This window comes from Clavelina lepadiformis, chromosome 8 (assembly GCF_947623445.1).
Source record: "Clavelina lepadiformis chromosome 8, kaClaLepa1.1, whole genome shotgun sequence".
Classification (NCBI taxonomy): Eukaryota; Metazoa; Chordata; class Ascidiacea; order Aplousobranchia; family Clavelinidae; genus Clavelina; species Clavelina lepadiformis.
The window spans coordinates 16,100,987-16,114,459 of NC_135247.1; the positions used below are offsets into that span (position 1 = coordinate 16,100,987).

The window sequence follows — 13,473 nt, forward strand, 5'->3', positions numbered from 1 at the left end:
AGTTTGTGTTAAACTTTAAATTTATCTAAACGTCACTTACCTTTATGCAGATATCCCTTCTTGGGCAACAAACTATCCTGCATGCGCAGGGGACCAACAGTCACCCATTAATATTGTGTCCGATGATGCGGTCGTAGATGCTGACCTGGGCAGTTTCAAGCACCCTTGTTTGATAGACCTCCCCAAAGCATGTTGTTAAAGAACACCGGGTATACTCGTAAGTTTTCGCGTTATTATTATTAAGTTAAGTTATGACTTAGTTTTCGCGTAGTTGCTTGTATGGAATGATTTGTTCAAAACCGGCTTTGTTTATTTTGTTTAGTTCAAGTCGATTTAACCAACGGCTACATCATCAATGATAGCAGCCTACTTCCAGGACAATTTAAGGTGTGATTGCACGAGTGACGGAAACAAAATAAGACGCACACATTTTACATAAACCATATCCAAAAAGAACGACTATCTCAAATAAAAATATATCTTGTTTTTATGCAAATTTTTGGGCATAGGCTTTGGCTTTTTAAACAAATATAGGCAACTATAAAGCACATAGACCAGATAGAAATTTTAGGTAATGCTTCTACTTGTGTACAGGCGGCGCAATTCCACTTTCACTGGGCAGCCCCTAATGCAACAGGGTCTGAGCATTTATTCAACGGTAACCAGTACTGGGGTGAGCTTCACATCGTTCATTACAACACCAAGTATCCAGACCTTGGAACGGCAGCTAGTGAACCTGATGGTCTGGCAGTGCTCGGATTTTTTATGGCGGTAAGTATGGTCTATAATTCTATATGATTATTGATGATTTAGATAGTTTTCTGACTCCAGAGTTAACTTAGACTAAAAACAAGTAGCATGCATAATGATGAAGTTAATATTATCAGGTATTAGTCTGTTTTCAGGACGATTATCCCCAAGACAACACTGCTGTAGAGCGTATAATACAACCGTTAGTTGACGACCAAGTAAATTATTACAAAGAAAATGCGACCTACTCAGCCACTTTCTCAATGGAGACATTCCTACCAAACAATATATCTGTTTACTACCGTTACCAGTAGGTTATTTTTAGCTAACAGTTGTGCAACTACCCATTTAGAGTGTTTAACCTAAGACTAAAGATTGCTTATACAGCATAACTAGTAAGTGCTTATTTTTACCAGGGGTTCTCTGACGAATCCACCGTGTTATGAGAGTGTGGTGTGGACGGTCTTTAGTAAACCAATTCGTATATCACGCAGACAAGTAAGATTTTCTCAGATAAATTTTCAATTGTGTTGTCTTCACTAGGTCAAGGATTTTGAAACTTTCCAACAATTGAACGTCGTGTAGAAGTACTTGCGTTACAGTCACACAAGTAAAAATGAACTTATAAAGCAATCACAAGACATTACTAAGGAGTAAACTGGCTGAAATATCATACTGTGTATTAACAGGCCAACATATTTGAGACAATGGTCTTCGAAAACGCCCGTGGTGACAACGATACTGTCCCTATAAACAACAACTACCGACCGGTCCAGCCCCTCAATAACCGAACCGTGACTCGCTCTAGCTCCTGCTCGGGGACCGGCTCCTTCTCGATGCCGGCTTTCCATTTTACCGCCTTGTGCGCCACAGTCGTTGGATTGATTACTGTGCGCTGAAATTTGTGCGCCCAGTAACTTAGCCACGCAAATAATACATACGTATATATAATATTATAAAATTAACCTATACTGTATCATAGGTTTAAAATATATGCTTGTTGAAACTGTTCGGTATATAGATATTCATTCATAGTAAATGGATCATAAACGCTTACACATTGACTGATATTAAAAACTCGTGCGTATACAGCTGCATTGACATTTCAACATAAGCTTTTGTTTTTCTTACTCATTTAGTATAGTGGTAACACCTTCATTTATGCCTCAGAATATTCAAGCTTGTCTTATGCATGGTATATACACTTTGCTTTAACGCAAAATGTATGATGCTAAGTGTTATGTTTCGTTGCATTATACAGTAACCCGCGTATTTGGCACAGATTCCCATAACTGCACACATATCATATATTACTGCCCCATTCTCCGATCTCCAACCACAAATGTGTATGCCTCAAAACATGGTAAAAACACGGTTTAATGATTGCAGCAAAGGGTTATTCAACGGGGGCGATATCCCCCCCCCCCCCCCCCCAGGTGGCAATATTGTCCATCAAGGGGGCAATTGCAATCGCATGTGACAATGTTTAAAGTTGGGGGCGATTTTAGTCTTTAAGGTGGTGGAAGACGCTGTTATCGTTGCCCTCCAAGTTGTGATTTTATAATTATGCATCTGTTATTTACCGCGCTATTATTGCATAAGGTCATACTTGCTTTGTTTCTGATTGTTCTTTTTTTTTTAGGATAATTTATAATTTCAAAGCATATTGTACATCGCAAGAAGCAAATACATTCGTAGAAAAATAATCATAGGGGCGATTTTGACCCAGAGCCCCGAAAAAGGGGTGATTTCACAACAAAGGTTGAAGACCACTGGTCTACACGAAATAACACAACTTCTTCTGCGGTCTCAAATGTGAAGAGAAGAACATCTTTAACTCAAGATTTGACTCTTATGTAACCAACCGTAACTCCACCAATGTTACTAACAAATGCGTTATAGCTTATACTCTTTAATTTTACGAAATTTACGAGTTTAATTTATAGTGTTTAGAAGTAGTTAATTATGTCAATATCAGGAACAGCGATAAATTATATCGTAAGTGCATTTGCAATGAAGTCAATATTTGACTTTAGCGACATCGGGCTTCGACATGCACAACGGCAATGCAGCAAGTGTTTAGTTCAAGTCAGCCCAGAGGTCGAGCGACTTTTTCATAGTTTAATAGAGGGTAAAACTTTTATCTTTTAATAAGCAATCGCGTAGTTACATCCTAAACTATCTCGTTGCAAATAGGAATTAAATTTCGATCAAAAAATGATCGAAAATCTGTATGAGCACCTTCATTTTCGTCGGAAGAATCTTTAATGATCGTGGACCAGACACAAAGTCATTTGTTTTGCAGAGACGTTTTGTTGAGTCATAGATATTACATAACAGTGGTGTAGTAGACAGTGCTGTAAGGCATACCGTACTCATTTGAATAGATGACGTGCTACCGCTCTTTTTAAAGAACATAATGCGTTTTCTAATCTAGGGCAACATTTTTTTCTTGCAATGATGAATGTATTTGGCCAGTACCGTATGTAGAACAGTTATCCTGCTGTTAAGTTTGTTAATCAGTGGGTGTTCAGGGTAATTTAATTTACTCCTTCGAGTCTCTTTTGTTGATAGACAACGTTTCCACACTTCCGAAACGTACGCTGCGGGTATGTGGTAGGTAGGACAATTAATCTGACAACTTTTCTCCTGGTTCCATGAAACTAATCTCATGGTTGCTAATCTGCAAACCATTCCACAATTTCATTTTGTAAATATCGCACACAGTAGCCTACAAGTGTGAGACAGTACGTATATGTGCCAGACGTTTTAAGTATACCGTAACTTTTTAAAATCATTGTGTATGCCTTCTAATTAAATAGCGTCTACTATTCTTTTTTAACATCAGAGCCTTTTAATCAAGTAAATATACGCTATCTCGATTAAAGTATGTAACTTAAAGCATCGAGTTCTTTGACTTGGCAGTGAAGACGGTAATCGAGAATGTGGCAGTGAAAGACATGTCTATAGTAGCCGCAATAGGAGTTGGATTAATGTCTTGTCATGTGCATTTGAAATGCATATTCTATAGCAAGCTCACAAAATCTTTTGATACTTTCAATACCCGGACGCGTTACGCCAAACTCCGTTATTGATTACCGATTTGGAAAAGATTACAGATTTGAATTTGATTTGGTGACAGGCCTTTGGGAATTTTTCCCTCCTTATCCATATGATGTGACTCGTGCAAATTAGCAGAAAAAAAAACAGCAACACTGAAGATCAATGTTTCAAAACTGCAATTCATTCTAACAGAACTGGATAGAACGCTGAATTTGTAGTGAAAGTGAAACTTTAAGAGCAAGATGTTGAACAAAGTTAAGCTATCTTAGCTGAAAATGTGCGACCCTTACTTGGTGGCGACCGACAGAGTTGCTTACAAACCTTTTATGGACTTTCATGATTGTTTTGTCTTGTTTGCTACAGTTTGCTCGACATGCATAGGAATATTGAATAGTTTTGTTCTTTAAGAGAAATTGCATAGCTTTATGTTAGTGTCAAATGATCGAATATACTGATGTTCAAAAAATCACTTGCAGAAAAGTTGGTGTTAGACCGAGCAGGCTGGACATAACACTGTAATGTGCTTTGTGTAAATAAAACAGTGAATCCCACAGGATGGGATGAAACAATCACAAACTGCCACGAGATGGGAGAGAATTACTGGCACAGACAAAACTGTCCCATGCACAAACCTGGTGGCCATTAATAATTTTAATCAAGCAGGTTTAGATAAGGGAAGCTCGCACAGTATGCGTTAGTAGAACTGATAACAGTGTTTTAACGTCGATGTTAACATTTATGCTAAGATGATTGTAGTTTGATCACACGAGGAAATAACCTTGGTTACATGTGTAAGACTGATTGAGTTCTACATGTTATCTAATATCTCATGTCTGAAATTAAAATTGACATACAGTCGAGTGTAGGGACAAGATTTTACTTGATATTTTTTTCGATTTTGGCAACTAATAACTAATCCTTCTTAATGTATTTGTTTGCAATTGTCAGAAATGGTACTCGACAGTTTTGTTTTCCCTCATATAGTATAACACTATAACAACTCAGCTTTATGCCTAATTATGTTGTCGCTGTGACCGCTATAGGTCTATACTCATTAAGTTAAGTTGAACAGCTTACAGCTTAAGTTGAAAACAATTTTTCGACACTCGTAAGACTTTTTTCTTTCAATACATTCTGTTAGTATTTAAGTAATATTTTGAAGCCATGAACATTTTCGTAGTCGTCACAACCTTGTGCGTTTTCTCAGGTAGGTCTATATTTCCAATTTTTAATGAACAGTTTTACGAAATATTAAAAACTGAGCACTGGTTAGCATCTTTACAGTTATCATCTATCAGAGTTTCGTTATACTAACGATGCAGAAAACTTTTCTTTTCCACATATTTAGAAACAACAGTTGGCCAATCTTGGACCTATCACGAAGAAAATAACGGTAAGTTATTGCACTAAAAATACTAGACGATATATGCGAATTCGTCAAATGAAACAAAAAGAATTAGTCTACTGTGAGTTTTAACTGAATCTAAACATAGGTGTCGACACATGGTCAACGAATTATGCGACATGCGCCACTCAACAACAGTCGCCCATTGATATTGTGCACGACGATGCGGTCGTAGATACAACACTAGGCGAGTTTAAACACGCCTTGTTTGATGCACCCCCGCAGAGCATGTTGGTAAAGAATAATGGACACACTCGTAAGTTCTGCAGTATATGCCCTGGGCTCTGTGGATTTCCATGGAGGAATTTGTTCAAAACTAACTTGGTTATTTGTTTAGTTCAAGTCGATTTAACCAACGGTTACATCATCAATGACCTCAGTCTTCTTCCTGGAAAATTTAAGGTAATCAGAAAACTATGGAAAACTGACAAAAAGATGCGACGCTAGTGCTAGAAATTATAATCGTGATTTATAAACAGTTCACATACCAGTTTCATATTTTCAGCCAGGCAACGTCCACACCCAATTCGGCGGTGTGTACCTAGGGGACATTTTTGAAATATAAACACGTCATCGTTAGCATTACACATTGAACCCTGTAAATGTTCTCATAACAAACAGGCCGAACAGTTCCACTTCCATTGGGCGGCACCAGAGAGCAGAGGGTCGGAGCATTTGCTAAATGGTGGGCGTGACTGGGGTGAGCTTCATATCGTTCATTACAACACCAAGTATGAGGACTTTTCCACGGCAATGAATACGAGTGACGGTTTGGCTGTTTTGGGATTCTTCATAAAAGTAATTGTTATTGAAGTTGGACGATCCTTTATTGATATAACAAGCAAGTGTTCGTCGAATGAAGTAAAACAGCCTACTATTTACCTTACGTTGACAACCTGCTGTGTTACTTTCGACGTTTAGACTGTGTTAGACTAACTTCACTCAAGTAATTAATTTGTCCGTTAGGATGATTACCCTCAGGACAACGCTGACATTGAACGCATTATAGAACCGGTGTTCAACGATCAAGCAAGTTATTACAGCGAAAGTGCGACATACATAACCAGTTTCTCGATTGAAACCTTCTTGCCACATAACCTAACTACTTACTACCGTTACCAGTAAGCAAATGACCATATAACTTATTTTTATACATAAGGTGCTTGTACTAATATGTATAGATTATTAATAAATAAGAACTTTGGATACTTTGTTTAGTATAACATTAGTGAGCATTGTTGTGTTACTGTCGTGTGGCTGTCTGTTTGCAGGGGGTCCTTGACAACTCCGCCGTGCTATGAGAGTGTAGTTTGGACGGTTTTCAGTGAACCAATTCGCATCTCACGCAGACAGGTTAGGTTTGTTTTAATGAAAAATTTTCATTTTAACTTCTTTTGATTTTCATATTGAAAATCAAAATAAACTTGTTGGTGAAAAAGCTTTAGACTTTAGAGCAATATTTTATATTTATATTTTCAGGCAGATATGTTTGAAAGAATGGTTTTCGAAAACAGTCGTGGTGCAAGCGATACAACCAACTTGAACGACAATTATCGACCTGTCCAGGCCCTAAACAGACGCAATGTGTATCGCACTGCCCACTGCTCAGGAACCGCATCATTTCTAAAGCCAGCATCCCATTTTATTTCCCTCTGCACATTAATCATTGGATTGATGAGGGTTTACTAGTTTGAGAAAACGTTTTCCTCGGCCGTTTAAATACACCATAAGAGTTGTTAGATGCCCATGAATGCTTGAGATGTTATTAAAAAGATGCTGTATTTTAAAGTTGTACTGATCAATGTCTTCAGAGTATTATATTATTCAAAATATTCGATTTTATATACTTAAAAGTGTAATTAAATAATGTTCTCCCATACATGTTCTATACATACGTTTCGCGTTTACATGTTTTTTTCCAGGCATATGCAAAGCCGCAGCCAGGGTTAAATTTTTACTGAGGCAAATATGTTGATTAGTCCCAGTTTTAGCCAGTTATCGCAGTCTTCTTCTCTCATACTGCAGTAGTTGTAAACCTCGTTATATCGCCCGTTTTCTGGTACATTTCTCGATCTGCGTATAGACCTAATGTTGTGAATCTTTTATTTGTCAGCGTTGGGAGAAAAACGCATTCAACACAACGTAGATAAATTGAAATCTGATATCTATCATTCTCCAAGCATTGGCCTCATTATCACACATTTCTTTGACTGCATTGTTTCCTTTTATTTCGTGTTCTGCTTTATTTTGTTTCGCAAAATTAACTTTTGGCGGAATCCAGAAGACAATTGTCTAGTCTAGCGGGTGATAATTTGCGACTCCTGCACTTAGTTCTTAAATAATTTTTTATCGAAATCAAACGTTTAACAGAAAACATGTTTTGGTTCAAGATAGGAGGCACTGAGAGGGAGACCACTACTGTCGATTATGCTGGTTTGTTAAATGCCTCGTACCGGATGGTTGCTTGGAGTTTAACGGTCGTGTCATGCTGCCAGCTAATATTTAATCGGGTTGAACTGATGTTGCTTATTAGCAAGTCGGTTGGCGACGGTGAAGCCACAGCAGAACAGAGCTCATCTTACGGTATAGGAAGAATAACACATTTCATGATAAGCTCAATGCAATTCTTCCCACCATAAGCAAGTCTCCCTTCTGCAAAATCGATGAATCAGTCGCATGTCACACTGTATGAATAGGTGTGTTAGGTTAACCGCGAATCTGACACGGCAAATTATTCAAGTTTTTTTCTTTTTTCGATCAACTTGCTTTTCTTAGAACCGCGTCATTTGACAGGCACAAAAATCGTTCAAAAGGAGAGCATGATAATCATATCTACGCCTCAAACCTTACAAAACTACATTTACACGTCTTATAACCAGAAATTTTCAGAGATAATTGTTCCACGAACTCTGGCGTTACACTCGCATTCCTAGGTCTTAACTAATGAGTCTTGCGATTTCTGACGTAAACATTCAGATTGATCTGCTGGATAACTCTGTTCTAGGATGCTTGTTAGAAATTTATATGCGGACCGGACAGGTACAAGATTGATAAACGCCGTGAGTCCATGTCAACATGAGTTAACACAGGAAATTTTGCATCCTTCAATAAACGTCTTGGGCGACTAATCTTCTTCCTGGCTTGAGTGTCCTGACCGACTTTTGAAGTATAAAGCACTCAAGAACAGCAGATATTATGCATTTATTGACAAGCATTGTTAACGAATAACATGTTGGTTGATAAATCTAAATACCTTACAGAATATAAAGTTGCTGAGAGCTGATGTCGGTCTAAATATCTTAAAATCTATTGCACATTTATCTCTTGGAGCTGAAGCTTGTATCGCACTAACAACGAAAAATGGAAGCAAAATCGAAAATAGCAAAGTACTGAAGTAAGTTGCTACAAAAAGCGGCAAGCCAAAACCACAGAAATAAAGCCAATTCCGGTGAATAAATTGGAGGCGTGCATTAAATCCTATTCCCATGAAAAACCATTTGTACTCAAATGCATATAAAGCGTATAATAAACAAAGATGAACACAATACATTACATAGGCGATTTCCTCAATAAAAATGTGCTTGACAGCAATAGCTTGTAACAAAAAGAAAAATACTATAAATGCTCCGTAAATTAAATCTGCAAAGAAACTAGAAAATGATTTCAATTGCTTATACAGGGGTTCATGAGTTTTTTTAAAAAAATCATCAAACCAAAGTCTAGTTACTGCTTTAATTATAATGTTTAACGGAAATAAAAAAGAGGCAGAAAAGATGTAAAACAAAGTAACTCCAACAAAATGCCATGAACCAGGGTGCTTGTCCTTATCACTGTCTCGCCATAATGCTGAAGACACCTAAAATGAACCTTTCTGTATATATTGTATCTGCATATAGTTTTTCTGTATTATTATATCTCTATATTGTTTCAGATATATCTTTAAACCAATTAAGTTATACATAAGTAATACAAGTAGGATATTTTAATGTAAAACTAAGCTGCATAGACAAAGGTACATCCAGGAGTTTGATAAAAAAGGGTCAAAGGATTTACAACAGTTCATTACCAACATAGTTGCTTCTTTTTATGATTTTTACAGATTTAACATGAGGTCAATAAAACAAGTAAAGTGATTCTTGCTTTGTTTTTTCACAAAAATCATTGCGACAGAAGTCTAGTTCGTTTGCATTTCCTACAACACATAAAGTATATTCTGATATCATAATTTGGCCTAACTTTTTTTGTTCAAATTAAAAATAAACCAACTTCATTGGATAATATAGAAATCTGTGAAACTGAGTATGTCCTAAATGAAAGATAAAAATTACAAGACTATGATCAGTAACACACAATCTGGAAAAATACGGCGCTGTATGTCTGCATGAGCCCAAACAAAAAGAGCCAAGGCTGGGATTCAAAACCAACCCCTGGATACACTTTGCAGGCAGAAGAGTTGAAGTTTTTTGTAAAATATTTTCTTTCCCTTTTTTCTATTTATCTACTTGTGTACATGACAAGACAGTTAATGATAAAACCCTGCATCTGGTAAATTGTTTTGCTTTTCAATTTTAAAGCCTGTATCTGTTATTGAAATGGGCAACTGTCAAAAACAAACCCAAAATTAATAAAGCAGCCTAATTTAGTTCTAAAAGAAATACAGTAGTAATATTACCGATAGAAGCCCATTGAGTGAATATATGCACAACCAGGCAACACCATTTAAAGTTGAACACTTGAAAACACGAATGATCATAAGACCGGAAGCTCGATTGCCCAGTCTTTGCTCTAAGATATTAAAAACACAACTTTTAATCTGTCAAACATAATCACGGTATTCACAGCAAAGTAATCCGACTCATCTTTACACTTTAGTAGCATGGTCAAGAAACCAATTCACAGAACTAAAACAGTATCAGTACAACTCATCAAATGATTTGATTCAATGTTTTATTTATCATTAAAAAAAACAATCCAACTAACATAAAGCTTTTTACTTAATTTACTCACTTATACCATTTATATCTCCATTTGCAAATCCCTTGTTGATAGCTGCTGATGCATTTTGCTTGTCACACTTATCTTGTTCAATCTTTTGGTCCAATAGTAAAATCCAAATGATTCCATAAACAGAATCTTTAAAACCCAGCCAAAACTGAACGAAACAATTCCAAGTTTCAACTAACATTATTTTACAATCTTATTTTTAATGGCGAACAACAAACTTTTAAAACCGAAACTTTTTGACTTGTTTTAACACATTGTGAGCTTAACAACAATTAGAATATATAGACTTACCATACGTCCCGTTTTAGCCGGGACAGTCCCGCTTTTAAAGGCTTTGTCCCGGCGTCCCGGTCAGTCAACTAAAAGTCCCGCTTTGGCATTTACTGAGCCAGCATTGCCCTACACTACATGGATATTAGCATGATGTGATTGGTCTGTTTAGCCACCTTGCAGAAAAGCAATACTCGATGCGTGTTCTTGTTTCGTTGTGTTAAATGTGAGAGTAATTGTTACATCATTATAGCTGGTAATTGGTCCAGTAGTGAGTTGATTGTTAGCGCATTCGCTTGTTCAGTGTTCAGTAATAGTAAGCTAGGAGGAGGAGATGATCTTTTTGCAGTTAGGTTATCGAAAGAACTTAGTTCGTACGGTACCGTTACTTGTTTGCATTTTCTTCTGCAAAAACCATTTGAATGTGAAAGCTCTTATCACCTGCAAAATTAAAACTGACTTTTCCTGCTGTGATTTTTATGAGAAAATAAAGTCGAATATAGACTTCTGGAAGAAAGTATTTTCTACAGAAAAGTATGATTTGACGATTATGTAAATTTACAAATGCTTGAACGTTTTTTTGTTTCCTAGTAAAATCCATTATTTTAGTTTTTCTTGGTGTCTTACTACTTTAGTTGTCCCTGACGATAGGAATCCAAAATAATCTCATACTTCTAGTAAGATATGAACCACATAATTATCTGATAGGGATCGTTGTTCTGAAGCGTCCCGCTTTTCAATCACAAAAATATGGTAAGCCTAAGAATATATAGATTGTTGAGTGTATAGTTTTGTGGTAATTAACGTTTTGTTACCTAACCTAGGCTACCTTTTAAAATTTTGCATAGAACTGCCCAGGAAATTGAAGACAAAAAGTCGCTCAGATGGAAATACAATTGAGGATTCGCTTAATTACACTAGAACAATAGACCAGCTTAACATACTTAGCTATTCCCAATACAATTTATAGCACCATATGATGTGGATAGACCATTCAAGGTAGGTCGTGTCTTATCAATTATCATCAATAGCAAAATGGTGACAAAAATTGCTTAAAATTTAAAAAAATCGACAACTTTCAACATTTTACCAATCTCAGGGTTTTTCAGGTCAACTAAATCAAATTAAAAATATCCAAACTAACGAATATGAACTTCTGCATTTGCGAAGCACTGGTTGATATAGGCTGGAATCTAGATCGTATAGTAGATAGTTAACGTACGGTTAAAGTCTGTGATATATGACACTTACTAACCTTTTACTTCTAAACTCTAAAGTCTAAAGCATAGCAACCGCAATCTTCAATTCTGTCACTGCCTGTCTCAAGCAACATACTGCGTTACACGCGTTTGGTCACTCTGGTGAAATGACCTTTTTTGTTCTTTGTCTTGCGAGCACGCTGCAATTTGAAAGCGGCACTTAAAATCATACCGGTTGATGCAAGGCCAAACATATTGACAAAAATGGAAAAATCATTTTTGTTCACATCTCTTGCGATGAAAGTGTTTTTTTATGCCTAGGACTTTAAACAAAATAGGCTAAAATTATCCTCTCTCACGTTTATCAATGAGAAGCGCAAATTTTTTGAAAATTATTTTGAATAACATAACTTTCAAAGATCTACCTACATTTGCTTTGTATTCATATTCAGTGCATAGACACCAGTTTTCCCTCACATTATGAAGCGCAATGGCATAGTATAACGTCATCTTCACTCTTAAAATGAGAAAAGGAATAGCACAACTAAGCGTTGATTTAGTGAACTTGTATTTAATCAAAAAGTCAGTTTATTTTTCGTCATCACCGATCGACAAAATCGATCCAAACCACTGTTGGTATGTCCCATATGATAAGATGCCAATCATTAGAAACGGAGCATTGATTGAGCACAATCAATCAACTTCGATTGCAGCTGGTGGCGAGGGATCAGGTTGACGTGATGTCTGGACCACATTGTTTTGTAATTGTCTATTGCGAAGTGGATTGCGTAGTTTTTTTTATCATAGTTAATATATTCTGGATAGCATGCTTTCCAATAATTAACTCATGTACAACCTTGTACAGTTATTATTTTGCGTCATCATCTATAATTTGTGTATATTTTGTGTTTAAGAGTTTGTTTACTACAAATATTTTATTTAGGGAAGATGCCGAAACAGTTGAGTTCTATGATCCAGCCACCAATAAATGGCAAGTATCGACCAACATGGACAGAGAACGAGACTGTTCTTGCGTCCTTTCAATTTGAAGTTTTGTTGGATTTTGATTTTTTCATCTGGATATGTTTAACAGTTCATTTAATTTATTTCATGATTCATCGAAATTTTTTTTATCTTCAATATTTTATTTGCCAATTTTTATCAGTAATCGTCTCGGATTTGATTTTGACGTCATAAAAGCGACCATCTTCAAATATGATTTTTTGTGGTTGGGAATTTTTTATGTAATTTCCGTCGGCTTAAAATTTTTTAATCTTATTACTATTTATTTTGTACAAATGAATATTTAATTTCAATTAAATGCATTTTATCCTCTTATCGTTTGTTGTTTCGATTTATAAAGTTTATTCCAGTATATATGTGTATTTCCATCCGTGCAATGGCCCTCTACCTTGGTTGTCTCAAAAAATGAAATTGATTTAAACATGGGATCATTTGTCGTTGACATGGATTGAATATTTCCATTTTAACCCGATGATTATTTCGTTTTTCTTTTTTAGACCTTATTATACTTTTCTCAAATATTTGCCTGTTATTGGTTATTTTCCTCACGTGACCTTATTCTCATTTGTTTAATTTTTTCGATTCTGTGTCATTAAGTTCTTCCACTGTTATAAGTTCTGCAGGGGCTAATAAGTCTAACTTTTTACCTATTAATTATCTCAAAAATTTATATTTATTTTTTCTGGATTAAAAACATGAATAGAACATTTATCAAAATTGAACCACTTCCAAATCATATTTGTTAACAGATTAGTCTTT

The 13,473-nt window shown here is 36.0% G+C and overlaps 3 protein-coding genes across 4 annotated transcripts; 2 read left to right on the forward strand and 1 right to left on the reverse strand.

Annotated features, from left to right (window-relative positions):
- The first annotated feature begins 355 nt into the window (after positions 1-355).
- LOC143469432 (carbonic anhydrase 1-like) lies at positions 356-2,084 on the forward strand. The gene is made up of 5 exons (XM_076967126.1): positions 356-361; positions 595-771; positions 906-1,060; positions 1,167-1,248; positions 1,440-2,084. Exons 1-5 carry the CDS (start codon positions 356-358, stop codon positions 1,647-1,649), a joined length of 630 nt encoding a protein of 209 aa, XP_076823241.1. The 3' UTR covers positions 1,650-2,084.
- Positions 2,085-4,316: 2,232 nt separating this feature from the next.
- LOC143469053 (carbonic anhydrase 2-like) lies at positions 4,317-6,925 on the forward strand. Its single transcript, XM_076966606.1, has 8 exons — positions 4,317-5,020; positions 5,162-5,206; positions 5,307-5,474; positions 5,556-5,620; positions 5,840-6,016; positions 6,185-6,339; positions 6,490-6,571; positions 6,698-6,925. The coding sequence occupies exons 1-8, from the start codon at positions 4,978-4,980 to the stop codon at positions 6,905-6,907; spliced, it is 945 nt and encodes a 314-aa protein (XP_076822721.1). The 5' UTR covers positions 4,317-4,977; the 3' UTR covers positions 6,908-6,925.
- A 1,501-nt stretch (positions 6,926-8,426) lies between these two features.
- LOC143468983 (etoposide-induced protein 2.4 homolog) lies at positions 8,427-11,825 on the reverse strand. 2 transcript variants are annotated; one of them, XM_076966488.1, is made up of 3 exons: positions 10,232-11,825; positions 9,891-10,003; positions 8,427-9,074 (listed from the first exon to the last, which is right to left on the reverse strand). In XM_076966488.1, exons 1-3 carry the CDS (start codon positions 10,401-10,403, stop codon positions 8,436-8,438), a joined length of 924 nt encoding a protein of 307 aa, XP_076822603.1. In that variant the 5' UTR covers positions 10,404-11,825; the 3' UTR covers positions 8,427-8,435. The 2 variants fall into 2 exon arrangements, with proteins under 2 accessions (XP_076822603.1, XP_076822602.1); XM_076966487.1 differs by having other exon boundaries at positions 10,226-11,825.
- Positions 11,826-13,473: the final 1,648 nt, after the last annotated feature.